At 48.8% G+C, this 27,132-nt stretch overlaps 2 protein-coding genes and 1 pseudogene across 2 annotated transcripts in view; 1 reads left to right on the top strand and 2 right to left on the bottom strand.

Moving 5' to 3' along the window:
* LOC140422491 (uncharacterized) overlaps nucleotides 1-27,132 on the top strand; it is a 91,363-nt gene that overhangs the window by 54,688 nt on the left and 9,543 nt on the right. Inside the window, exon 3 of the mRNA XM_072507514.1 lies at nucleotides 4,560-5,402. Coding sequence (XP_072363615.1) covers nucleotides 4,560-5,402 — 843 coding nt within the window. The remainder of the gene's footprint in view (nucleotides 1-4,559; nucleotides 5,403-27,132) is intronic.
* LOC140422470 (uncharacterized) overlaps nucleotides 20,036-27,132 on the bottom strand; it is a 250,353-nt gene continuing 243,256 nt past the window's right edge. The window contains exon 2 of the transcript XR_011947482.1: nucleotides 20,036-21,503. The gene's annotated coding sequence lies outside the window, so the exon portion shown is untranslated. The remainder of the gene's footprint in view (nucleotides 21,504-27,132) is intronic.
* On the bottom strand, nucleotides 23,661-26,345 carry LOC140422485 (uncharacterized; annotated as a pseudogene).

Genomic DNA, 27,132 nt, shown 5'->3' with positions numbered 1-27,132 from the left:
CCCACTAACAAATCTATCACTTGCCCTGGTTCATTACCAAGTACCAAATCCAATATGGCCTCCCCTCTGGTCGGACAACCTACATACTGTGTTAGAAAAGTTTCTTGGACACACTGCACAAACACCACCCGATCCAAACTATTTGATCTAAAGAGTTTCCACTCAATGTTTGGGAAGTTGAAGTCACCCATGACTACTACCCTGTGACTTCTACACCCTTCCAAAATCTGTTTCCCAATCTGTTCCTCCACATCTCTGCTACTATTGGGGGGCCTATAGAAAACTCCTAACAAGGTGACTGCTCCTTTCCTATTTCTGACTTCAACCCATACTACCTCAGGAGGCAGATACTCCTCGAACTGCCTTTCTGCAGCTGTTATACTATCTCTAATTTACAATGCCACCCCCCCCACCTCTTTTACCACCCTCCCTAATCTTATTGAAACATCTATAACCAGGGACCTCCAACAACCATTTCTGCCCCTCTTCTATCCAGGTTTCCGTGATGGCCACCACATCGTAGTCCCAAGTACCAATCCATGCCTTAGCCTTCACCCACCTTATTCCTGATGCTTCTTACATTGAAGTATACACACTTCTCCGTGCCTACAAGTACTCCCCTTTGTCAGTGTTCCCTTCCCCACTGCCTCACTACATGCTTTGGGGTCCTGAATATCGGCTACCTTAGTTGCTGGACTACAAATCCGGTTCCCATTCCCCTGCCAAATTAATTTAAACCCTCCCGAAGAGTACTAGAAAACCTCCATCCCAGGATATTGGTGCTCCTCTGGTTCAGATGCAACCCACCTGCTTGTACAGGTCCCACCTTCCCCAGAATGCGCTCCAATTATCCAAATACCTGAAGCCCTCCCTCTTACACCATTCCTGCAGCCACGTGTTCAACTGCACTCTCTCCCTATTCCTAGCCTCGCTATCACGTGGCACCGGCAACAAACCAGAGATGACAACTCTGTCTGTCCTGGCTTTTAACTTCCAGCCTAACTCCCTAAACTCGTTTATTACCTCCACACCCCTTTTCCTACCTACGTCGTTGGTACCAATGTGCACCACGACTTCTGGCTGCTCCCCCTCCCCCTGAAGGATTCTGAAGACACGATCCGAGACATCCCTGGCCCTGGTACCCGGGAGGCAACATACCTTCCGGGAGTCTCGCACGCGACCACAGAATCTCCTATCTATTCGCCGAACCATTGAATCTCCTACTACTATTGCTTTTCTATTCTCCCCCCTTCCCTTCTGAGCCCCAGAGCCAGACTCAGTGCCAGAGACCTGGGCGCTAGGGCCTTCCCCCGGTTGGTCATCCCCCCCAACAGCATCCAAAACAGTATACTTGTTTTGAAGAACAGCCACGAGGGATCCCTGCACTGTCTGCCTGTTAGGTTTTTTTCCCCTGACTGTAACCCAGTTATTCTTGTCCTGTACCTTGGGTGTGGTTACCTCCTTGTAACTCTTCTCTATCACCCCCTCTGCCTCCCGGATGATCCGAAGTTCATCCAGCTCCAGTTCCCTAACACGGTCTTTGAGGAGCTGGAGTTGGGTGCACTTCCCGCAGGTATAGTCAGCGGGGACACCGGTGGTATTCCTCATCACCCACATCCTACAGGAGGAGCATGCAACTGGCCTAGCCTCCATCCCCTCTTACCTTACAGAATATAGCTGCCCTGTGGACCAACTGGACCTCCGCCCTCCAACTCTGCTCCCAGTCAGCTGCACTCTCTGTAAACTCCTGGCTCCCTTCTCGCTCTTTGCGGAAATGTAGGAAATGAAATGAAAGGAGCACCTTACACCCTCCTCAGCTAACTCCCTCAGTCACCAAACTCTCACGATAGCACTCAAATGCACCAAATTCAGCACTCAGTGCAAACAAAGTCTGCACTGTAGGGGATCACTTTTATACTGTGAATCTAGCCTCTGAAAACTGGCTTAATCCAATTAACTAATTAACAAGCTCCAGCTGCAAGTACCTACAAGTATAACATTCATCCCTCCTACGGGGATAGGGTGGAGGTGTGGGCCTCTGTGGGGTGCCCTTTCCAAGGACGGTTGCAGACTCGATGGGCCAAATGGCCTCCTGCACTGTAAATTCCATGTTCCCATGATAGTGAAGGATGGGAGCAATAAGTCCAGGGAACCCTTGATGTCAAGGAATTAACGGCGAGTCTTATCACAGATACCGAGGACTCAAAACGGAAGTCTTAGAGGAACATAGAAAGTGCAAAGGATTATTTAAGAAAGGAATTAGGAGAGCAAAGAGGGAGCATGGAAAAGCACTGTCGGGTAAAATATAGGAAAATCCAACAAAGTTTTATAAGTATATTTGGGGCAGGAGGTTGACCAGGGTAAGAGTAGGGACCAATGTGGCAATGTGTGCATGGAACTGGAAGATATAGGGGAGGTTTTATTTATTTATTTTTTTAAAATATGTTTTATTGAAATTTTTTTCCCAAACAACAATTTTTCCCCTCTTACAAAGCAAACGCAACAATAACAATACAGAAATTTTAAACAATACACAAGTAACAAAACCCCTTTATCTTTGACCTAAACTAAACCCCCCCTCCCCCCCCCCCCCCCCTCCCCCTGGGTTGCTGCTGCTGGTCATCTGTCTTCCCTCTAACATTCCCCTAGGTAGTCGAGAAATGGCTGCCACCGCCTGGTGAACCCTTGAGCCGATCCTCTCAGGGCAAACTTTATCTGCTCCAGTTTAATGAACCCCGCCATATCATTTACCCAGGCCTCCAGTCCGGGGGGTTTCGCCTCCTTCCACGAGTAGGATCCTGCACCGGGCTACTCGGGACGCAAAGGCCACAACATCGGCCTCTTTCGCCTCCTGCACTCCCGGCTCATCCGCAACTCCAAATAGAGCTAACCCCCAGCCTGGTTTGACCCGGGCCTTCACCACCTTCGAAATCACTCCCGTCACTCCCTTCCAATACCCTTCCAGTGCCGGGCACGCCCAAAACATATGTGCGTGGTTTGCCGGGCTCCCGCCACACCTCCCACATTTGTCCTCCACTCCAAAGAACCTGCTCAATCTTGCCCCCGTTATGTGTGCTCTATGTAGCACCTTAAATTGAATCAGGCTAAGCCTGGCGCATGAGGAAGAGGAATTTACCCTGCTTAGGGCATCAGCCCACATACCCATAGGGGAGGTTTTAAATGAGCACTTTGCATCTGTGTTCACTACGGAGAAGGATGATGTAGGAATAGAAATCACGGAGGCACATTGTGATTTGCTTGAACAACTTAACATTGAGAGGGAGACGGTATGAACAGTTTCACCAGGTCTGAAAGTGAATAAATCCCCAGGGCCAGATGAGATGTGTTCCAGGCTGCTGTGGGAGGCAAGGAAAAAGATTGCAGAGACTCTGAAAAAAAAATTCAAATCTTCTCTGGCCACAGGAGAGGTGCCTGAGGACTGGAAGACAGCTAATGTGGTGCTATTATTCAAGAAGGCAAGTAGGGACAAACCAGGAAATTACAAGCCAGTGATTCTAACTTCACCGCCAGGGAAACTACTGGAAAACATTCTGAGGGACAGAATTAATCTCCACTTGGAGAGGCAAGGATTAAACGAGGGAGAGCATGTCTGACAAATTTGATTGAATCTTTTGAAGAGGTGACGAGGTGTGTAGATGAGGGTAGTGCAGTTGATTTAGTCTACATGGACTTTAGAATCCCCAAATTAAGGTTTTTATACTCTTAGCTCAGATACTCTGCCCCTCCGAGTCCTCTCCCTGGAGACTAGGCCGCGAATCCCCGTGGTAAAGTTTTTATACTCTTAGCTCAGATACTCCGCACCTCCGAGTCCGTTCCCTGGAGACTAGGCCGTGAATCCCGAGGTAAGGTTGTTGTACTTACTGCTCCAATTCCATATCCCTCCCTGGAAACTAGATGTGTGGAATAGGTATTGGAGACGAGGTATTGGGGAATGAGAGAGGAATGAATGTTATATAGAAACTAGAATTGTTTGTTCTGAATTTCTATCCGATACTGAGTTGACTTTGTAAACTCCTTCTGTAGGATATTACAAGAGGAGGAATGAAAGACAGAAATCTCAAACGTCATGTCTCGATCTGAAAGAGCCACTTGATTCGTTAGGATCTGAATATCATCGACCTTTGAATCCAGAAGAATTAATGTTTACCCGATCAGTCGGCATCAAAACATTTAAACCATCAGTGTGACTGGAAAAGCACCGAGACACACACACCCGAGTGAGAGTGTTCCAGAGCACTGACTGTGGAAAGAGCTTTAACCAGTTACACAGCCTGAAAAAACATCACACCATTCACAGCGGGGAGAGACCGTACACGTGTTCTGGGTGTGGACGAGGCCACAGCTGATTGTCTGGCCTGGAGAGACACGAGGACACCCAAAACATGGAGAAACCGTGGAAATGTGGGGACTGTGGGAAGGGATTCAGGGTTCCATCTGAGCTGGACGCTCATCGGCGCATTCACACTGGGGAGAGGCCGTTCACCTGCTCTGTGTGTGAGAAGGGATTCATTCAGTTATCCACCCTGCTGACACACCAGCGGGTTCACACTGGGGAGACGCCGTTCACCTGCTCTCAGTGTGGGAAGGGATTTGGTGATTCATCCACCATGCAGATACATCAGCGAGTTCACACTGGGGAGAGGCCGTTCACCTGCTCTCAGTGTGAGAAGGGATTCACTACTTCATCGAGCCTGCGGAAACACCAGCAAGTTCACACTGGGGAGAGGCCGTTCACCTGCTCTCAGTGTGAGAAGGGATTCACTCAGTTATCCAACCTACGGAGACATCAGCGAGTTCACACTGGGGAGAGGCCATTCACCTGCTCTCAGTGTGAGAAGGGATTCACTCAATCATCCGACCTGCAGATACATCAGCGAGTTCACACTGGGGAGAGGCCGTTCACCTGCTCTCAGTGTGAGAAGGGATTCACTACTTCATCGAGCCTGCTGGCACATAAGCGAGTTCACACTGGGGAGAGGCCGTTCATCTGCTCTCAGTGTGAGATGGGATTCACTCAATCATCCGACCTGCGCAGACATCAGCGAGTTCACACTGAGGGGAGGCTGTTCACCTGCTGTCAGTGTGAGAAGGGATTCGCTCAGTTATCCAGCCTGCGGAGACATCAGCGAGTTCACACTGAGGCGAGGCCATTCACCTGCTCTCAATGTAAGAAGGGATTCACTCACTTATCCAGCCTGCGGACACACCAGCGAGTTCACACTGGGGAGAGGCCGTTCACCTGCTCTCAGTGTGAGAAGGGATTCACTCAGTTATCCAACCTGCGGACACACCAGCGAATTCACACTGGGGAGAGGCCATTCACCTGCTGTCAGTGTGAGAAGGGATTCACTTGGTTATCCAACCTGCAGAGACACCTGCGAGTTCACACAGGGTGAAGGCGTTAACCTGCTCTTTGTGAGAGAAGAGATTCAGATATCCATAAACCCTGCAGGAACACTAGCGAGTTCACACCTGGAAGAGGCCATTCACCTGCTCTGAGCAGGGGAGACATTCAATGATCCGTCCCAACTACGGAGACACTAGCGAGTTAATTCTGGGGAGAGGCCATTCATCTGCTCCCAATGTGGGAGGGGTTTTCTGATTCATCTCACCTGTTGTGACTCCCAACAAGTTCACAATAAATTACAGATGATGGCTCCGTTGTTATTGTTTCTGCTCTCACTGACATCCAGGACTGCATTTTGTTCATTCTGACATCTGGTGAATGGTGATGATTGGAGGGTTTCTTTCTGCTGGACTGGTCAGTCTAGCACCTCTGCCTCCGGTGGGCTGACCATTTTTGAGCCTCGTTGCGATTACCTGGTTCCAAGTTTGACGAGGAGCACAGAATGAAAAGGTGTTTGCACGTTGGAAGATATTTAGTTCCCAAAGCAGCCACGTTGCCATGAAGATGGGCTATGGTGGTTACAGGGTTCTTTTGCCTAATTTATCTGGGTGTTACTCACTGAAGGAAACTGTCACGGTATGAGGGGCAAGTTGTCTGTGGTAGATTGGGAAATTACAATAAACATATCACTGAAAGTGGCAACGCAGGTGGATAAGGAGCTAAGAAGGCAGACGGCATGCTTGTCTTCATTGGTCGGGGCATGGAGTATAAAAATTGGCAAGTCATGCTGCAGCTGTACAGAACCTTAGTTAGGACACACGTGGAATATTGCCTCCAATTCTGGTCACCACATTACCAAAAGGATGTGGACGTTTTGGAGAGAGTACAGAGGAGGTTTACCAGGATGTTGCCTGGCCTGGAGGGTATTAGTTATGAGGACAGGTTGGATAAACTCGGATTGTTTTCACTAGAGCGACAGAGTTGAGGGACGACCTGATAAAAGTTTACAAAATTGAGTGGCATGGACAGAGTGGATAGTCAGAAGCTTTTTCCCAGGTTGGAAAAGTCAATTACCAGGTGACAGAGGGTTAAGGTGCGAGGGGCAAAGTCTGGAGGAGATCTGTGAGGGAGGTTTTTTTACACAGAGGGTGTTGAGTGCCTGGAACTCGCTGCGGGAGGAGGTGGTGGAAGCAGGTATGATAGTGACGTTTAAGAGACATCTTGACGAATACATGAATAGGATGGGAATAGACGGATACAGACCCTGGAAGCACAGAAGGTTTTAGTTCAGACAGACATCATGATCCGAGCAGGCTTGGTGGGCCGAAGGGCCTGTTCCTGTGCTGTACTGTCCTTTGTTCTTTGTTCTATGTCTGACAATAGACAGGAAACCACTCGCATTTTATTTACATAAAATATAGATTCCTTTAAGAAGCAAAAATTAAACAGCAAAATGAAGCTATCGTGGCGAACAAGAAAAATTACAGATTCCATTAGATCAATGGAGGAGACTCAAAGTGGCTAAAATATTAGTGAGCCTGAGGATTGGGAACTTGGTTTAGAATTCAGCAAAGGACCAAGAAACTGATAAAGAGAAAATAGAATATGAGAGCAAACTGGGGAGGAACATAAAAACTGACTGGAAAAGCTCCTATCAGAATGTGAACAGGAAAAGATTAGCAAAGACCAATACGGGTCCATTCCAGGCAGCGACAGGAGAGTTTATAATGGGGAATAAGGAAATGGCAGAGAAACTAAACAATGTGTTTAGTATTCGTGAAAAAGTAGCACTGGAGAAATTAATGTGGTTGAAAGTTAATAAATCCCCAAAAGCTGCTGCTCTCCATCCCAGAGTGTTGAAAGAGGTGGCTGGAGAGATAGTGGATACATTGGTGATCATCTTTCAAAATTCTATAGATTCTGGAATGGTTCCTGCAGATTGGAAGGTGGTAAATGTAACCCCAATATTTAAGGAGGGCGAGAGAAAACGGGGAACCACAGACCCATTAGCCTGACATCAGTAGGAGGGAAAATGCTACAATCTATTAAAAAGGATGTGATAACATACGAATTAGGAGCAGGAGTAGGCCACTCGGCCCCTCGAGCCTGCTCCACCATTCAATAAGTTCCCGGCTGATCTGATTGTAACCTCAAATCCACAGAGGTCCCTTAGAAAATACATCTGAGGAGATAGTAATAATATTATTTATTATTATAATCTTTATTATTGTTACAAATAGGCTTACATTAACACTGCAATGAAGTTACTGTGAAAATCCGCCAGTCGCCACACTCCGGCACCTGTTTGGGTACACAGAGGGAGAATTCAGAATGTCCAATTCACCTAACAAGCACGTCTTTTGGGACTTGTGGGAGGAAACCCACGCAGTTTTGGGGAGAACGTGGAGACTCCGCACAGACAGTGACCCAAGCCAGGAATTGAACCCGGGTCCCTGGACCTGTGAAGCAACAGTGCTAACCACTGTGCCTCCACGCCGCTGTGTCAGTTATGGGGAACAAGGAAATGGCAGAAGAGTTTTGTTTTTTTTAAAAATATTTTTATCCTCCTTTTTCACATTTTCTGCCACATTTACACCCATCAACAATAAACAATAATCAGCAACAAATATGTCAATCCCCATAACAATAACAAAAATCCCACCAACCCCCAAACATCAGCCCGCATGTTTACATAAACAAATTACAAAAAGGAATCAGGGATTACCCATAGTCACCCTTAATACACACAGTCCCCCAACGCTCCCACCCACCCCCCCAACTAATGTTCGATGTTATCCAGTTCTCGAAAGTGCATAATGAATAATGCCCATGACTTGTCGAACCCCTCCGTCCTTCCCCTCAACATCCCCCCCGCAACATTCACATACATCTTCTACCCCTTCAAAGAATCGGCTCATCCTTGCCCTCGTGAGGTGTGCTCTGTATACCACCTTCAGCTGTATCAGCCCCAAACTCGCACATGAGGTGGAGGCATTTACTCTCCGGAGCACCTCACACCAGACCCCCTCCTCTATAACCTCTCCCAACTCTTCCTCCGACTTCGCTTTGATCCCCTCCAGTGGTGCCTTATCCTCTTCCAAAAAATAGCTCCGTACACCGCTGACACTACCCCCTTCTCCAGTCCCCTTGTCGTCAGCACCTCCTCCAGCAATGTGGAGGCCGGTTCCTCCGAGAAGCTCTGTATCTCCTTTCTGGCAAAATCTCGAACCTGCGTGTATCTAAACATTTCTCCCTGCTCCAGCCCATACTTCGCTTCCAGCTTACTCAATCCTGCAAACAGACCCCTAAGAAACAAATCTTTTAGCGTCTTAATCCCCTTCTCTTCCCATTTCCGAAAACTTCCATCCCACCTCCCTGGCTCAAATCTGTAGTTCCCCCGAATCGGCATTTTCCTTGACCCTGCCCCCAACCCGAAGTGTTGGCGAAACTGCCTCCAGATTTTCAATGAAGCTATTATTACCAGACTCCCTGAGTATTTCCCCGGAGCTATCGGGAGCGGCGCTGTTGCGAGTGCTTTCAGTCCCGACCCCCTGCACAAACTCTCCTCCGTTCTGACCCAATGGGAATCAACCCCTCTGACCCAGCCCCGCACCTTCTCCACATTCGCCGCCCAGCAGTAGTACATCAGGTTCGGGAGAACCAAACCCCCTGCCTGCCTTCCCCTCTGTAGCAGCACCTTTCTCACTCTGGCCACCTTCCCTTCCCATATGAACGAGGTAATCCTTCCCTCAATCTCCCTGAAAAAAGCCTTTGGCAGGAAAATCGGCAGGCATTGAAAAATAAACAGAAATCGCAGCAACACATTCATTTTAACCGCCTGTACCCGACCCGCCAGTGACAGAGGGAGACCATCCCACTTTGCCAGATCGGCTTTCACTCTCCCCACCAAACTAGTGATGTTGTACCTGCGAAGCCTCCCCCACTCCCGGGCAACCTGCACCCCCAGATACCTGAAGTGAGTCCATGCCCTACGGAATGAATGGCAGAGGAGTTAAAACAGATTTTTTTGCATCAGTCTTTATGGTGCAAGATACTTTGACTATCCCATTAATACTAAAGAATACGAATGGAGCAATTAAATACCATCACTGGAGAAGTTGTATTGGACAAACTAATGGGGATAAGATAAGTCCCCTGGATGGCTGCAAACTAGGATCCTAAAAGAAATGGCTGTAGGGATACGGGATGCATTGATTGTAATTTTCCCAACATCCTTGGATTCTGGAGTAGTACCAGAGGATTGGAAAACTGTCAATGTGACAACCCCCGATTCAAAATGGGAGGCAAAAAACGAGACACTATCGGACGATTAGCCTAACATTTATTATTGAAAAAATGTTGGAATCAATTATTAGGAAGTAATAGGAGCACATTGAGAAAATCATAATCTAATCAAGCAGAGTCAGCTTGGCTTTGTGAAAGGGAAACCGTGTCTGACTAATATATCAGAGTGTTTCGAGGAAGTTTCAACCAGAGTGGATAGAGGGGGACCAGTAGATGTGTTATATTTAAACTTCCAGAAGGTCTTTGACAAGGTACCTCACAAAACGTTAAGTCATGAGATAAGAACCCATGGAGTTGGAGGTAGTATATTGACATGGATAGAGAATTGGCTAATGAGCAGGAAACAGCGAGTGGGGATAAGGGGTTCTTTTTCAGGTTGGTGACCTGTAACCAGTGGGGTTCCACAGGGGTCAGTGCTGGGACCGTAACTGTGTACAATTTATATTAATGACTTGGAGGAAGGAAGCGAACGTACTGTGCCCAAATTTGCAGACAACACAAAAATAGGTGGAAAGGCAAGTTGCGAGGGGTATACAAACAGTTTGCAAAGAGATATTGAGAGGTTAGGTAAGTGGACAAAAAGTTGCCACATGGAGCATAATGTGGGAAAATGTGAAGTTCATTTTGGAAGGGAGAACAAAGGAACAGTATTATTTAAATGGAGAAAAACTGCAGAAAGCTGCAACACAACTTGGGGGACTTGTACACGAAACACAGAAAGCTAGCAGACAGGTGCAGCAGGTAATCAGGAAGGCTAATGGAATGTTGGCCCTGATTCCAAGGGGGTTGGAGTATAAGAGTCGGGAAGTCTTGCTGCAGCTGCACAAGGTGCTGGTGAGATCACATCTGGAGAACAGAGAGCAGTTTTGGTCCCCTTATTTAAGGAAATATATTATTTTATTGGAGGCTGTTCAGAGAAGGTTCACTGTGATGATCCCCATTATGGAGGGATTGTCTTCGGGGCAAAGGTTAAACAGGTTGGGACTCTACTCATTGGAATTTAGAACAATGAGAGGTGATCTCATTGAAACATCCAGGATTCTTAAGGAGTTTGACAGGGTAAATGCTGAGAGGATGTTTCCCTCATGGGAGTGTTGACCAGAGGGCATACCCTCAGAATAAAGAGATGTCAATTTAAGACAGATGAGGAGGAAATTCTTCTGAGAGTCTTTGGAACTGAGAGAGTTGTGGGGACAAAATCCTTGTGTATATTTAAGGCTGAGATATTCTTTTTTTTTGTTTGTTTTTTTAAATGTAAATTTAGAGTGCCCAATTCATTTTTTTCCAATTAAGGGGCAATTTAGCGTGGCCAATCCACCTACGCTGCACATCCTTGGGTTGTGGGGGCGAAACCCACGCAAAAAGGGGAGAATGTGCAAACTCCACACGGACCGTGACCCAGAGCCGGGATAGAACCTGGGAACTCGGCATCGTGAGGCAGCAGTGCTAACCACTGCGCCACCGTGCTGCCCGGCTGAGATAGATTCTTGATCAGTCAGGGAACCGAGGATTCCGGGGAAAGAGAAGGAAAGTGAACGTGAGGAATGTTGGTTTCAGCCATGATCCTATTGAAATGTGGAGCAGGCCGGAAGGGCTGAATGGCCTACTCCTATTCCTTATGGTCTTAGTGTGGTCTTATTCCCACCTACCTCCGATAAACTTTCACCCCTTGATTTTCAAGAATCTATCCAGGTCTGCCTTAAAAATATTCAAAGACTCCGTTTCCACTGCCCTTTGAGGAAGAGAGTTCCAAAGACTCCCAACCCCCTGAGAGAAAAAAGTTCTCCTCCGCCTTAAATGGGCAAGTTATTGCTTTTGTAGTGACCACAATTTCTAGATTCTCCCACAAGAGGAAACATCATTTCCACATCCACCCTGTCGAGGCCCCTCAAGATCTTACACGGTTCAATCAAGTCACCTAAACTCCATCGGACACAAGCCCAGCCTGTCCAATCATTCCTCATAAGACCAGCCTCCAATTCCAGGTATGAGTCCAGTAAACCTCTGAACTGCTTCCAACACATTGACATTATTCCTTCAATGAGAGCAATACTGTACACAGTGCTCCAGGTGTGGTCTCACCAATGTCCTGTATAACTGAAGCATAACCTCCCTACTTTTGTATTCAATTCCCCTCACAATAAACAATAACATTCTATTAGCTTTCCTAATTACTTGCTGTACCTGTGTACTCGCCTTTTGTGATTCATGCTCTTGGACACCCAGATCCCTCTGAGTCTCAAAGCTCTGCAATCTCGCACCATTTGGATAATAAGCTTTTTTATTCTTCTGGCCAACATGGACAAAACATTTTCCCACGTTATTCTCCATTTGGCAGATCTTATTCCACTCATTTAACATCTAACCTCCTTATGTCCTTGTCACAATTTACTTTCCTACCTATCTTTGTATCATTGGAAGATAGGAGCAGGAGTTGGCCATTCAGCCCATTGAGCCTGCTCCACCATTCAATACGATCATGGCTGATCATCCACTTCAATGCCTTTTCCCCCACACTATCCCCATATCCCTTTGTGTTATTGGTATTTAGAAATCTGTCAGTCTCTGTCTTAACCACACTCAATGACTGAGCTCCCACAGCCCTCTGGGGTAGAGAATTCCAAAGATTCACAACTTGTAGATCAAACCATTGCCCCGTTCTATCCCCGTATCCCTGTCAGTTTATTTCCCTCAAAAGCCCATCCAATTTCCCTTTGGAAACATTCCATCATTCTGCTTCTACCCGCATCGTAGGAAGTGGCTTCCAGGTATTTCCCACTTTCTTCAAATGCAAACGAGTCTCAGTGAGCACAGAAAGAGGCCATCCTGTCCATTGTTCCCATGCTAGCTCTTTGAGTGAGGTATCTAATTAGTCCCATTGCCCGGCAAGTTTCTTTTCCTACAGAATCTGTCCAGTTCCCTTGTGAAAGTTACAGTTGAATTTCCTTCCTGTACCTTTGTCAGGCAGTGAATCTCAACAAGTCGTTCTGTTTTAAATCTAATAATTTCACAATACGTTGTGTTTGGATTTTCACACGGGATTTGAAATGGAGAAAAAGACATGGTTGTTGCACAAAATCAAGACTCAGTCTTCATGAGTGATCCTCATGAATGGGCAGAGTGTGAAATACCCAGGTTTGCGGTGCCAAGGATCCAGTCTGGCAGTGCCAAGGTGTGCACATTCCAGGGGCTGCTCCTGGGGCCACCATGCCCTATCCCTGACCACCCGGGGGTCTCTAATGGCCCGAGAACCCCTAGTGTACCGTGACGCCTTGCCTTGTCTGTGTGGGCCAATTCTAATCGGCGTCCATGTGACCGACCGGGGAGTTGCTTAAATCAAGTAAGGCCTTTAGATAGGGGGTCCTTCCCATTAATGGGATGGAGATTGGCCTTAATTGTATCCAGATCTCGCCAATGGGAATCGGCCGGTTAGATCGGATACCGACTGGCGCTTGGTGCCCAATTTCGGACTCTCCTGCGATCTAACTGGCGCGCTTGGATTCGCGCCTTGCGCATCATGGCCATTCGATCGTGCCCTGATTCTCATTTGCTGTAAAAATGTAAAAGCTTAATTGCTGTGTCTAAAGAATGTGCAATGAGGATAAATGTACTGGCAAGAGAGACCTTCAAGCTCTGATTAGCCTCAACATTTGAAACTATGAATAAGGGATTGTATAGAATCAGATAAAGGGATAGTATGAAACAGTTCTATTGTATTCCTGTCTGAGATAATGAGAGAAGGTGGAGTCAGTAATTGGGGATCCAATTAAATTAATCAAATGGCCAAATTGACCAATGATCATGTTACAACAGACCCAACTCTGACGTGAGGTAATGGTCACTTTGGGGATGAAAGTAGAGGTTCTGAAGGTCTTCCTTGCTGGCCAAGTAGTGAAGACTCCCGAGGTCGAGTTCCAAGGAAATTACTGTGAAAGAAGGAGCCAGACTCCCGAAGCTGAATTCCAGAAGAATTACTGTCAAAGAAGGAGCCACAAAAGGGTTACACTGCTACAGACTGATCACCCACATGAAGTGGTAAATGTCTTAAAGTTATTCAGTAAACCTTTTTCATTCAATAAACTTATTTTTAAATTTACCATCCAGAGAATTCTGCCTTTGTCTTAATTGGTTAATTTGTCTTGTCTGAACCAAAGTGAATTTATTAAATGGTAAATTGGGGGTGGCTGAAATCAATAAAGTTCCAGATAACAAGATCAGATAACATAAACTTCAATTTTAAAACTTGCATTTCTTTCGCACGTTTCACAACCACAGAACGTCCCAAAGTGTTTTACAGCCAATGAAATATTTCTGAAGCGCAGTCACTGTTGTAATGTAGGAAATTCAGCAGCCAATTTACACACAGCAAGATCCTACACAGCAATGTGATAATGAGCAGATGATCTGTTTTTAGTGATGTTGATTGAGGGATAAATATTGACCAGGGCACCGGGGATAACTCCCCTGCTCTTCAAAATAATGGCTGTGGAAACTTTTACATCCACCTGAGAGGGGCAGACAGGGCCTCAGTTTAACATCTTATTTGAAAGAAGTTGTTCTGACAGGGCAGCATTCCCTCAGTGCTGGGACCAGGAATGTTGGAACTGGTTTTTGTCCACAGGTCCCTAACTGGGTCTTAACCTTCTGATCCAGAGGTGATAGTGCTGCCCCCTGAGCCATGACTAGTTAGAAAGGAAAAGTTACGCTTTAAAACCCTCCACCCTTTGCCTCCGATGCCTAAATCTAATAATTAAAAACCCAGTGTAAATAACATATATTTCACTGACAAATGTTGATTTTGAGCCACAAGTTTTAACTTCTCACTTCCTCCTCTGCACCTTTCTGTCTCTGTCGCTTGTGTCAATGACAGCCGGGCGACAGAGCTGAGGGCTGAATTTAGCTGAGAAATACGGGACCTGTGCCCCATTTGGGAAACTGCCATGGACGTCGCACTAATAGAGACAGGAAGGTGCTGGAGGACTGACTGGGAAATGGGCCTCCGACCAATTGTTACATTGGTCACTTCCGATCCCAGACCAGACCCCAACAGTGGCTGAGATACTGGACCAAAACCCCAATATTTCAGTTTATTTGTCAGACTGCAGAAAGAATGATTCGCTCCAGGAGTGATCGCATGACGAAATAGAGCTTGGTTATTTTAAAAATAAAACTTTATTGTAAAATAACTTTTATTAAAGTTTTAATAAAATATCAATAACAAAATGAAAAAAACAACCCCACTGGGTTAAGTACAAAACACAGTCCAGAAAAGCAACCCTCCATACCCCCCTCCCCCCTGTACATAAATAATAAATTAACATTAACACCCCGACTTAACACAACAAATACACCCCCTCAGACCCTCCAGTGTAAATAACATAAACAAAAATAAAGTAACCCCCCCCCCCCCCCCGCCGAGCTGCTGCTGCCATTGACCAATGTCTATCGTTCTGCCAGGAAGTCTAAGAACGGTTGCCACCGCCTAAAGAACCCTTGTACCGACCCTCTCAAGGCGAATTTCACCCTCTCCAATTTAATGAACCCTGCCATATCGCTGATCCAGGATTCCACGCTTGGGGGCCTCGCATCCTTCCACTGAAGGAGAATCCTTCGCCGGGCTACCAGGGACGTAAAGGCCAGAATTCCGGCCTCTCTCGCCTCCTGCACTTCCGGCTCCTCTGCCACCCCAAATATTGCGAGCCCCCAGCCCGGTCTGACCCTGGATCCTACCACCTTCGACACCGTCCTCGCTACGCCCCTCCAAAATTCCTCCAGCGCTGGGCCCGCCCAGAACATATGGGTGCGGTTTGCTGGGCTCCCTGAGCACCTAACGCACCTGTCCTCACCTCCAAAAAACCGGCTCATCCTTGTCCCGGTCATGTGTGCCCTGTGCAGCACCTTAAACTGTATGAGGCTGAGCCTCGCGCACGAAGAGGAAGAGTTCACCCTCCCTAGGGCTTCTGCCCACGTCCCTTCCTCAATCTCCTCTCCCAACTCCTCCTCCCACTTACCTTTCACCTCCACCACCGATGCCTCCTCGTCCTCCTGCATCACCTGGGAAGTTTCTGAGATCTTCCCCACTCCCACCCACCCCTCCGAGAGCACCCTGTCCTGTACTGTGTGTGGCAGCAGCCGCAGGAATTCCACCACCTGCCGCCTGGCAAACGCCCTTACCTGTAAGGACCTGAAGGTGTTCTCCGGGGGGGGGCCCGTACCTCTCCAGCTCGCCCATGCTCGCGAACTTCCCGTCCACAAACAGGTCCCCTAACCTTCGTATTCCTGCCCTGTGCCACACCGAAAACCCTCCATCTGCTCTCCCTGGGACGAACCGGTGGTTCCCCCGTATTGGGGTCCACACCGAGGCCCCAACTTCCCCACTTTGCCTCCTCCACTGCCCCCAGATTTTGAGGGCAGCCGCCACCACCGGGCTCATGGTATACCTCCTTGGAGGGAACAGCAGCGGCGCCGTTGCCAGCGCCCCCAGACTCGTACCCACACAAGACGCCGTCTCCAGCCTCTTCCATGCAGCCCCCTCCCCCTCCATCACCCACATGCGCAGCATCGTCGCATTGGCAGCCCAGTAGTACCCACAGAGGTTGGGCAGCGCCAGCCCCCCCCCTATCTTTACTCCGCTCCAGGAACAACCTTCTCATCCTCGGAGTCCCTCGCGCCCACACAAAGCCCATTATACTCCTGTTGACCCGCCTAAAGAAGGCCTTCGGGATAAACACGGGGAGGCACTGGAACAGGGACAAAAACCTTGGGAGCACCGTCATTTTGACTGACTGCACCCTACCCGCCAAGGACAACGGCAACGCGTCTCACCTCTTGAACTCCTCCTCCATTTGTTCCACCAGCCTTGTGAAATTAAGCCTAAGCAGGGCCCCCCAGATCCTGGCCACCTGGACCCCCAAATACCTGAAGCTCCTCTCCGCCCTTTTTCGTGGGAGCTCATCAATCCCCCTCTCCTGGTCCACTGGGTGAACCAGAAACAGCTCGCTCTCCCCCATGTTGAGCTTGTACCCCGAAAAATCCCTGAATTCCCGAAGGATCCTCATTACCTCCGGCATTCCCCCCACCAGGTCCGCCACATATAGTAGCAAGTCGTCCGCATAGAGCGACACCCTATGCTCCTCCCCACCCCGCACCAACCCCCTTCAGTTCCTCGACTCCCTCAGTGCCATAGCCAGGGGTCCAATTGCCAGTGCGAAGAGCACGGCGGACAGAGGACACCCCTGCGTCGTCCCTCGGTGCAACCGAAAGCACTCGGACCTCCTCCTGTTTGTGGCCACACTTGCCATCGGGACCTCATACAACAGCCTAACCCACCTGACAAACCCCTCCCCAAACCTCTTCAGCACCTCCCACAGGTACCCCTACTCTACCCTATCGAAGGCTTTCTCAGCATCCATCGCCACCACTATCTCCGCCTCCCCCTCCCTCGCCGGCATCATGATAACGTTCAAAAGCCTCCGCACATTCGCGTTCAACTGCCTCCCCTTCACGAACCCCGTCTGGTCTTCGTGGATGATCTGCGGCACACAATCCTCAAGGCTAAGACCTTCGCCAGCACCTTGGCATCTACATTGAGCAACAAAATCGGTCTGGAAGACCCACACTGCAGGGGATCCTTGTCCCGCTTCAGGATCAAGGAGATCAGTGCCCGGGACATCGTCGGGGGCAAAGCCTCCCCTCCCTTGCCTCATTGAAGGTCCTAACTAGCAACGGGCCCAGCAGGTCCATATATTGATGATAGAATTCGACCGGGAAGCCGTCCAGCCCCGGTGCCTTCCCCGCCTGCATGCTTCCTATCCCTTTGGTCAGCTCCTCTAGCCCAATCGGGGCCCCCAATCCCACCACCAGTTCCTCCTCCACTTTCAGAAACCTCAATTGGTCCAGGAAGCAGCCCATCCCTCCCTCCTCCCATGGGGGCTCGGACCGATACAATTCCTCATAAAAGTCCCTGAAGAACCCATTGATGTCAACCCCACTCCGCACCACGCTCCCTCCCCTGTCCTGAACTCCCCTGATCTCCCTAGCTGCGTCCCGCTTCCGAAGCTGATGCACCAGCATCCAGCTTGCCTTTTCCCCATACTTGTAAATCACCCCCTGGGCCTTCCTCCACTGCACCTCCGCCTTCTTGGTGGTCACCAGGTCGAATTCGGCCTGGAGGCTGCACCTCTTCCTCAACAATCCTTCCTCGGGCACCTCCGCATACCTCCTGTCTACCCTCAAAATCTCCCCCACCAGCCTCTCTCTCCCCCCCCGCCCCCGCTCCCTCCTCTCCTTGTGGGCCCTGATGGAGATCAGCTCTCCCCTAACCACCGCCTTCAGCGCCTCCCATACCATCCCCACTCGGACCTCCCCGTTATCGTTGGTCTCCAGATGTCTCTCTATGCTTCCTCGGACCCGCTCGCTCACCTCCTCGTCCGCCAACAGCGCCACCTCCAAGCGCCACAACGGGCGCTGGTCCCTCTCGTCCCCCAGCTCTAAGTCCACCCAATGCGGGGCGTGGTCCGAAATGGTTATTGCCGAATACTCGGTGTCCTCTACTCTCGCTATCAGCACCCTGCTCAAAATAAAAAAGTCAATTCGGGAATAAGCCTTATGGACATGTGAGAAGAATGAAAATTCCCTAGCCCCCAGCCTTGCAAATCTCCAAGGGTCCACTCCTCCCATCTGGTCCATAAATCCCCTCAACACTCTAGCATCCGCCGGCTTCCTACCTGTCCTCGACCTGGAGCGATCCAGTGCCGGATCCAGCACCGTGTTAAAGTCTCCCCCCATTATCAGGCCCCCCACTTCCAAGTTTGGGATCCGACCCAACATGCGCCGCATAAAACCCGCATCGTCCCAATTCGGGGCATACACATTGACCAGTACCTCTCTCCCTGCAGCTTACCACTTACCATTACGTACCTACCGCCATTGTCTGCCACAATGCTCGACGCCTCGAATGACACCTTCTCTCCCAGCAAGATCGCCACCCCTCGATTTTTGGCATCCAGCCCCGAATGAAACACCTGACCTACCCACCCTTTCCTCAATCTTACCTGGTCTGACACCTTCAGATGTGTCTCCTGGAGCATAACCACATCCGCCTTCAGCCCCTTCAGGTGCGCGAACACCCGGGCCCGCTTGACCGGCCCGTTCAGTCCCCTTACATTCCAGGTTATTAGCCGGATCAGGGGGCTACCCGCCCCCTCCCCCACCGACTAGCCATAGCCCCTCCTCGGCCAGCCACGCGCCCGCACCCCATGCCCGACCCCTTCCCCACGGCGGCAGACCCCTGTCTCAACCCCCTCCCCATTCGCTCCAGCTCCCCCTTGACCATAGCAGCAGCATCTCGATCCCCCCCCCCCCCCCCGGCTAGGACCCATCCTCGTTTTACTCCCCTCATTGCACTTCCGCAAGTCAGCTGACTCCTGCTGACCCCGGCCACTCCTGCCTCTCCTTCGACTCCTCCCATAGTGTGACACACCCTTCTCTTCCGTTCCCCATCCACAGGCTCTCCCCCTACCCCTTCCATCCTAAGCGCGGGAAACAACCCTCGCTTCCCGGCCCCGGCCCCACCCCCTCCAGTCTTCGGCGTGGGAAAAAGCCCGCGCTTTCCACTTACCCGGCCCCGCCACCTCTGACGCAGCTCCTATTACAGGCCCAGTCCCCTCACCCCCGACTCGGGCCTCCCCCTCCCCCACGGGGCCCCATCTCACCGCCAGCCATCCACACCTATTCCATTTGCTTACCCCCCTCCAAGAGCCCCCCCCCCCGACCAAAACAGTGCCCAACCCGCCCTAACCACCCTCACCGACCAGAAAGAGAAAACCACAAAGAAAAAGAAACCAAGAGCCAAGGACCCCCACTCAAAAAGTATCTTATCAACCACAGTCCCCAAACGCCCATCCCGACCCTCAATCTTTGTCCAACTTCTCGGCCTGTACAATGGCCCACGCCTCCTCCAGAGACTCAAAATAATGGTGCCGGTCCTTGTAGGTGACCCACAATCGCGCCGGCTGCAACATGCCAAACCTCACCCCCTTCCTGTGCAGCACCACCTTCGCCCGGTTGTACCCGGCCCTCCTCTTCGCCACCTCCGCGCTCCAGTCCTGGTATATTCGAACCTCCGCATTCTCCCACCTGCTGCTCCTCTCCTTCTTAGCCCACCTGAGCACACACTCCCGATTAGCGAACCGATGGAACCGCACCAGCACCGCCCGCGGAGGCTCGTTAGCCTTGGGCCTCCTCGCCAACACTCTATGGGCCCCTTCCAGCTCCAGGGGCCCCTGGAAGGACCCCGCTCCCATCAGCGAGTTCAACATGGTGACCACATAGGCCACCACGTCCGACCCCTCCAGCCCCTCCGGGAGGCCCAGAATCCGCAAATTCTTCCGCCTCAACCAATTCTCCATCTCCTCGAACCGTTCCTGCCATTTCTTGTGGAGCGCCTCCACCTTTATAAGATCTCGTCCTCGTTGTCAGAGATCTTTTGTCGGGCCTCGCGGATCGCCACCCCCTGGGCCGTCTGTGTCTCCAGCAGCTTATCGATAGAAGCCTTCATCGGCTCAAGCAGGTCCGCTTTAATCTCTCTGAAGCAGCGCTGGATACCCTCCTGTTGCTCCTGCGCCCACTGCATTCACGCTGCCTGGTCTCCGCCCGCCGCCATTTTGTTCTTCTTCCCTCGCACCTTCTTCGGGTCCACCACCACCTTTTTTGTCGCCCCGATCCTGGTAGAAGCCATATACTATCGGGGAATTATTGTGACCTCCTTCCCACACCGGGAGACGTCGGAAAAGTGCCTTTGGGGACCCTGAAAAGAGCCCCAAAGTCCGTTTTTGCGGGAGCCGCCGAATGTGTGACTTAGCTCCGCATAGCCGCAACCGGAAGTCCATAAAACGTTATTATGGCTACAATTTAAACTTTTTAACTTCACACCCAAAAACAACTGTTTACAATTACTCATTTAAACGTTACTACTCAATCTCCCATTAAATAACAGGAAAAGAAAGATACAGATCTCAATCTATCTTACTGTGGGAGAATTGTGGACCAAAAATTCAACTTCTCTCTCCAAATCTTTCTCCAAAAACTGCTCTCTAAAGACTTTTTAAATGTCTTTCTGCCTTCCTTGGTTGCACCCAGCAATGCCCTCATCTCTCCAAGCTGGCAAACAAATGATCTCTGCCGGCTGCAAAGAACATTAATTCCACAAATACTTTCCCAGTCAAACCACAGTCCATTAGCCCAGACTGAAAAACACATTCCTTTGTCAATTTCACCTTCCGGCTACTAAAAACACCCAGGCCCTGCAAAACAGGATCCTTCTTTCAAATAAAAACAGGACCTCTGCAGTGAACCGCACTCTAACCCCACGCTTTTAACCCTTAAAATTGCCCAATACATTTATAACCAAATTTTCCTAAAATTTTCCAATCGTCACACCTCCCCCTTTAAAAAAAATGAACCAGCAATGTACGCAGATGACTTTATTTTTCTAAAAACCTTTTTAATTTTAAACATTTCTTATGATTACATGCAACTTATACTCTATAATATTATTTTACATTTTTCAACAGGCTAACATACACGTGAGTATAATCCATTTTAGTCTTCTCACATGTCACAGTCGTGAGCATAAATTTACCCACTCCTAGATTTCCAAAGACCGGGGCAGCCTCCAAGATTACACAAGAAAAGCTTCAACAATTCAGTGATATGTAGTTGCCTGGCTCTGACAGCAGAATTCTTCTCTTGATGGTCAGACAGGTTGCTATCGATGCTGCAGCATTCATCATCTGTTCTTCACATTTATCAGCTGCTTTGTATTCTGTGTCTGTTGAGGACAGCCAAAAATAATTGGTAACAGATGCAGGTGAGATGTTTCCCCTGGTTGGAGAGTCTAGAACCAGGGGACAGAATTTCAAAATAAGGGGGAAGCCACTTAGGACCGGTCTCGGAGGAGACATTTCTTTACTCAGAGGGTTGTGAATCTTTGGAATTCTCTACCCCAGAGGGCTGTGGAAGCTCAGTCATTGAGTGTGTTTAAAGCAGAGGCTGACAGATTTCTAAATCCCAATAACATGAAATGAAAATCGCTTATTGTCACAAGTAGGCGTTATTTAGAAAGCCCCTAGTCGCCACATTCCGGCGCCTGTTCGGGGAAGCTGGTACGGGAATTGAACCCTTGCTGCTGGCCTTGTTCTGCTTTACGAGCCAGCTGTTTTAGCCCACTGTGCTAAACCAGCCCCTACACACAGGGATATGGGGATAGTGTGGGGGAAAAGACATTGAAGTGGATGATCAGCCATGATCGTACTGAATGGTGGAGCAGGCTCGACGGGCTGAATGGCCAACTCCTGCTCCTATGTTCCAATTATACAAAGATAGGAAGGAAAGTAAATTGTGAATGGGACAGAAGGAGACTAAAGTGATATAGGTAGGTTAAGTGAGTGGGAAAAAATCTGCCAAATGGAGAATCATGTGGGAAAAGGTGAAATTGTCCATCTGGGTAGACAGAATAAAAACGGCTTATTATCTAAATGGTGAGAGATTGCAGAGCTCGGAGACTCAGAGGGATCTGGGTGTCCAAGAGCATGACTCACAAAAGGCGAGTGCACAGGTTCAGCAAGTAATTAGGAAAGCTAATAGAATGTTATTGTTTATTGTGAGGAGAATTGAATGCAAAATTTGGGAGGTGGTGCTTCAGTTATACAGGACATTGGTGAGACCACATCTGGAGCACTGTGTACAGTATTGCTCTCATTTAAGGAATGATGTCAATGTGTTGGAAGCAGTTCAGAGAAGGTTTACTGGACTCATACCTGGAATTGGAGGCTGGTCTTATGAGGAATGATTGGACAGGCTGGGTTTGTGTCCGATGGAGTTTCGGTGACTTGATTGAACGATATAAGATCTTGAGGGGCCTCGACAGGGTGGATGTGGAAAGGATGTTTCCTCTTGTGGGAGAATCTAGAAATTGGACTCACATTAAAAGTAATAACGTGTCCATTTAAGGCAGAGGAGAACTTTTTGCTGGGAGCGTCGTGAGTCTTTGGAACTCTCGTCCTCAAAGGGCAGTGGAAACAGTCTTGAATATTTTGAAGGCAGAGCTGGATAGATTCTTGGTAAGCAAGGGGGTTAAAGGTTATCGGGAGGGTGGCGGGAATGTGGATTTGAGGTTACAATCAGATCAGCCGGGAACGTATTGAATGGTGGAGCAGGCTCGAGGGGCCGAGTGGCCTACTCCTGCTCCTAATTCATATGTTATCACATCCTTTATAATAGATTGTAGCATTTTCCCTCCTACTGATGTCAGGCTAATGGGTCTGTGGTTCCCCGTTTTCTCTCTCCCTCCTTAAATATTGGGGTTACATTTACCACCTTCCAATCTGCAGGAACCATTGCAGAATCTATAGAATTTTGAAAGGTGATCACCAATATATCCACTATCTCTACAGCCACCTCTTTCAACACTCTGGGATGGAGAGCAGCAGCTTTTGGGGATTTATTAACTTTCAACCCACATTAATTTCTCCAATACTACTTTGTTACTCTCTAATACTAATCTCTTTCAGTCCCTCTTGAATACTAATTCCTTGGTTCCCTTGAGATTTTTTAGGGGTTTTCTGTATCTTCCTCCATGAAGACAGACTCACATTGTTTAGTTTCTCTGCCATTTCCTTATTCCCCATTATAAACTCTCCTGTCTCTGCCTGGAATGGACCCACATTGGTCTTTGCTAATCTTGTCCTTTTCACATTCCTATAGGAGCTTTTCCAATGGGTTTTTATGTTTATTGCCAGTTTGCTCTCATGTTCTATTTTTTAAAATCAGTTTCTTGGTCCTCCTTTGCTGAATTCCAAACAAGTTCCCAATCCTCAGGCTTACTACTATTTTGGCCACTTCAAGGACCTCTTCCTTCTAATGGGATCTTTAACTTTGATTTCTGTTCCTTAAAGGAATCTATATTTTTTGTATTCTGTAAAATGAAAGTCACCAAAGTCCCAAAGGACCATAGGCTGCTCTCCCCATTGAGAGAGAGAGAGCTTACTGCTGATGACTTAACTTGAGGGTCACCACACTTTAGGTGAGGGGCAATGTTGAGAAGGCAGGGCCTTCATTGATAACCTCTCTGTACGGGAATTGAACCCATGCTGTTGGCGTTGCTCCGCATCATGAACCAGCCAACTGAGCTAACTGACCACCTGGTAAATATGTAATATTTCCTTTAATATTAGCTAGTCCCTGTTTCCCATCAGTTTCCCAATCCACCTCAAACAACTTGCCCCTCATACCCTCATAGTTTTCTTCTGTGAGGAATACCCAAATAAATTAAACAGAAAAAAACATATAACCACCATCTCCATGGCAACGTGGCATGCTTTGGGGGTTCCAAACAGAAATGGGAACTAAATATCTTCAAACTTACAAACATTCGTTCACTCTGTGGTCCTTGTGAAATTTAGAACCAGGCAATTGTAACAAGTCTCAAAGAGCATCAGCCCACTGGAGATAATGTCGTGAGAGCTGCCAGTCCAGTAGAAAGAAACCGTCTGACCATCCACATTGTCCAACTGTCCGAATGAACAAAATGCAGTCCTGGATGTAATTGAAGCAGAAACAATAACAGAATCCAACTCCTGTAATCAATTGTGAACTTGGTGGTGAATCAGCAGGTGCAATGAATCACAGATTCCCTTCTCAGGCTGTGGGCACGAGTGGCCTTTATCCGGTGTGAAGTCGTTGTTGTGTCCGCAGGCTGGATGAGTGAATAAATCCTTTCCCACACTGAGAGCAGGTGAACGGCCTCTCCCCAGTGTGAACTCGCTGATGTGACCGTAGGCTGGTTGAAACACGGAATGCCTTCCCACACTGAGGACAGGTGCATTGCCTCTACCCTGTGTGAACTCGCTGATGTGACTGCAGGGTGTCTGACCGAGTGAATTTCTTCTCACACTGAGAGCAGGTGTATGGTCTCTCCCCAGTGTGAACTCGCTGGTGTTTCTTCAATATGGATAGCTCAGTAAATCCCTTCCCACAAGCAGAGCAGGTGAATGGCCTCTCTCCAGTGTGAACTCGCTGGTGTTTCACTAGTAAAGATGAAACACGGAATCCCTTCCCACACTGAGAGCAGGTGAACGGCCTCTCCCCAGTGTGAACTCGCTGATGTTTCTTCAGGCTGGATAACTCAGTGAATCCCTTCCCGCACTGAGAGCAGGTGAACGGCCTCTCCCCAGTGTGAACTCGCTGGTGGCTCTTCAGGTGGGATAACTGAGCGAATCCCTTCCCACATTGAGAGCAGGTGAATGGCCTCTCGCCGGTGTGAACTCGCTGATGTGTCCGCAGTATGGATAACACAGCAAATCCCTTCTCACACACAGAGCAGGTGTATGGCCTCTCTCCAGTGTGACTGCGTCGATGAACTTCCAGCTCTGATGGAACCCTGAATCCCTTCCCACAATCCCCACATTTCCACCGTTTCTCCATGTTTTGGGTCTCCTCGTGTCTCTCCAGGTCAGACAATCAGTTGAAGCCTCGTCCACACAGAGAACACATGTACGGTCTCTCCCCGCTGTGAATGGTGTGGTGTTTTTTCAGTCTGTGTAACTAGTTAAAGTTCTTTCCACAGTCAGTGCTCTGGAACACTCTCACTCGGGTGTGTGTGTCTCGGTGCTTTTCCAGTCACACTGATGGTTAAAATATTTTGAAGCCGACAGAACAGACAAACATTTCTCCTTCTAGATTCAAAGGCTGATGATATTCAGGTCCCAAGGAATAGAGTGACTCCGTCACATCAAGAGGTTACGTTTGAGATTTCTGTCTGTAATTCCTCCTCTTCTAATATCCTATAAAAAGAGTTTACAAAAGGAGCTTACAAAAATGCAGGATTGAAATTCAAAACGGACAACTCTCGTTTCTATGGAACATTTTTTCCTCTCTCATTCCCCAAAACCTAGTCTCCAAAAACTACCCCATACGTCGTCTTCAGGGAGCGGATTCGGAGGGGCAGAGTATCAGCTGTGAGCATTGGGAAAGATACCATCCTTTTAGCCAAATAAAAAATGTTTCAAGTTGAGGGAGCAAAGGATGTCAATGTCTTTAAGAGAGAGAGACCTGGGCCAAGCTTTGCAGAGTCTGCACCCTCCCTGGATTCACTTCCTTTCCCTTCAGTTGCTGCAAGTCACCAATTGAAGGTGAGAATGAGAAAAGAAATGGAAAGGGGGAGAAAAGAAAGTGTTTTACTCACAGATGTTGGAGACAGGAGGTGTGAAGCTCAAGCTCATTCAGAGTGAGGAGCAGCAGCTTTGCTGGGCAGGAATGAGCAGGTTAACAAGCTCAATAGTCCGCAAGCAGACAATGAAGGAACTCTGATTGGCTGGCGGAGAAGAGTCCTTCCGGTCCTCCCAGTTTGCCATTGGTCAATACCTCTGCATGAGGGTCAAGGGGGCGGGGTCTCCCCGCACATGCGCACCTACCCCATGCCTTGAACATGCGCAGTCCCGGACCTGAGGGGAGATCACCGAGAGGCTTTGTGCACTGGCGGGAGCCGTCAGCCGGTTGCCTGGAATCCGTGTCTGGAGGAGGTGTCGGGGGAGGGGGAACAATGGGGACGGGACTGCGCACTGGAACCCGCAGGCGTCACCGTGGAGCAGAGTGATTTGGTATTGGTTGATTCAGGTTGGGCTCCATTGTGACGTCACAATTCGGAAGTTGGACAGTGAGTTTCAGACTAAAACTTCCTCCTCATCTGGGAGCTCAGTGTTTCCCCCTTTCCATTTCCTGTCTCATTCTGGGGGGACATTGGTGACTTGCAGCAACTGAAGGAACACAGAACATTACAACGCAGAAAGCGAATCGAATCAAGGGAGGGTGCAGACTCTGGAAAGGTTGACCCAGGTCTCTCTCTCTCTTAAAGACATTGACATCCTTTGTTCCCTCAGTTTGACACATTTATTTGTCTGGCTAAAAGAATGGTCTGTTTCATAATGTTCACATTAAAGGGGTTAAGCCATGTATTATAATTTCTTGTCTTCTGATATAGTTCTGTGAATAAGTTCACAATTTTATTTCAACACAGGAGTCCATTCAGTCACTTGAGTCATAGAACATAGAAAAATACAGCACAGAACAGGCCCTTCGGCCCACAATGTTGTGCCGAACGTTTGTCCTAGATTAATCATAGACTATCATTGAATTCACAGTGCAGAAGGAGGCCATTTGGCCCATTGAGTCATCACCGGCTCTTGGAAAGAGCACCCTACCCAAGATCAACACCTCCACCCAACACTAAGGGCAATTTTGGACACTAAGGGCAATTTATCATGGCCAATCCACCTAACCTGCACACCTTTGGACTGTGGGAGGAAACGGGAGCACCCGGAGGAAACCCACGCACACACGGGGAGGATGTGCAGACTCCGCACAGACAGTGACCCAAACCGGAATCGAACCTGGGACCCTGG

The sequence above is a fragment of the Scyliorhinus torazame genome, chromosome 5 (genome assembly GCF_047496885.1).
Source record: "Scyliorhinus torazame isolate Kashiwa2021f chromosome 5, sScyTor2.1, whole genome shotgun sequence".
NCBI classification, from domain to species: Eukaryota; Metazoa; Chordata; class Chondrichthyes; order Carcharhiniformes; family Scyliorhinidae; genus Scyliorhinus; species Scyliorhinus torazame.
This window is presented reverse-complemented; position numbering and strand designations above follow the sequence as displayed.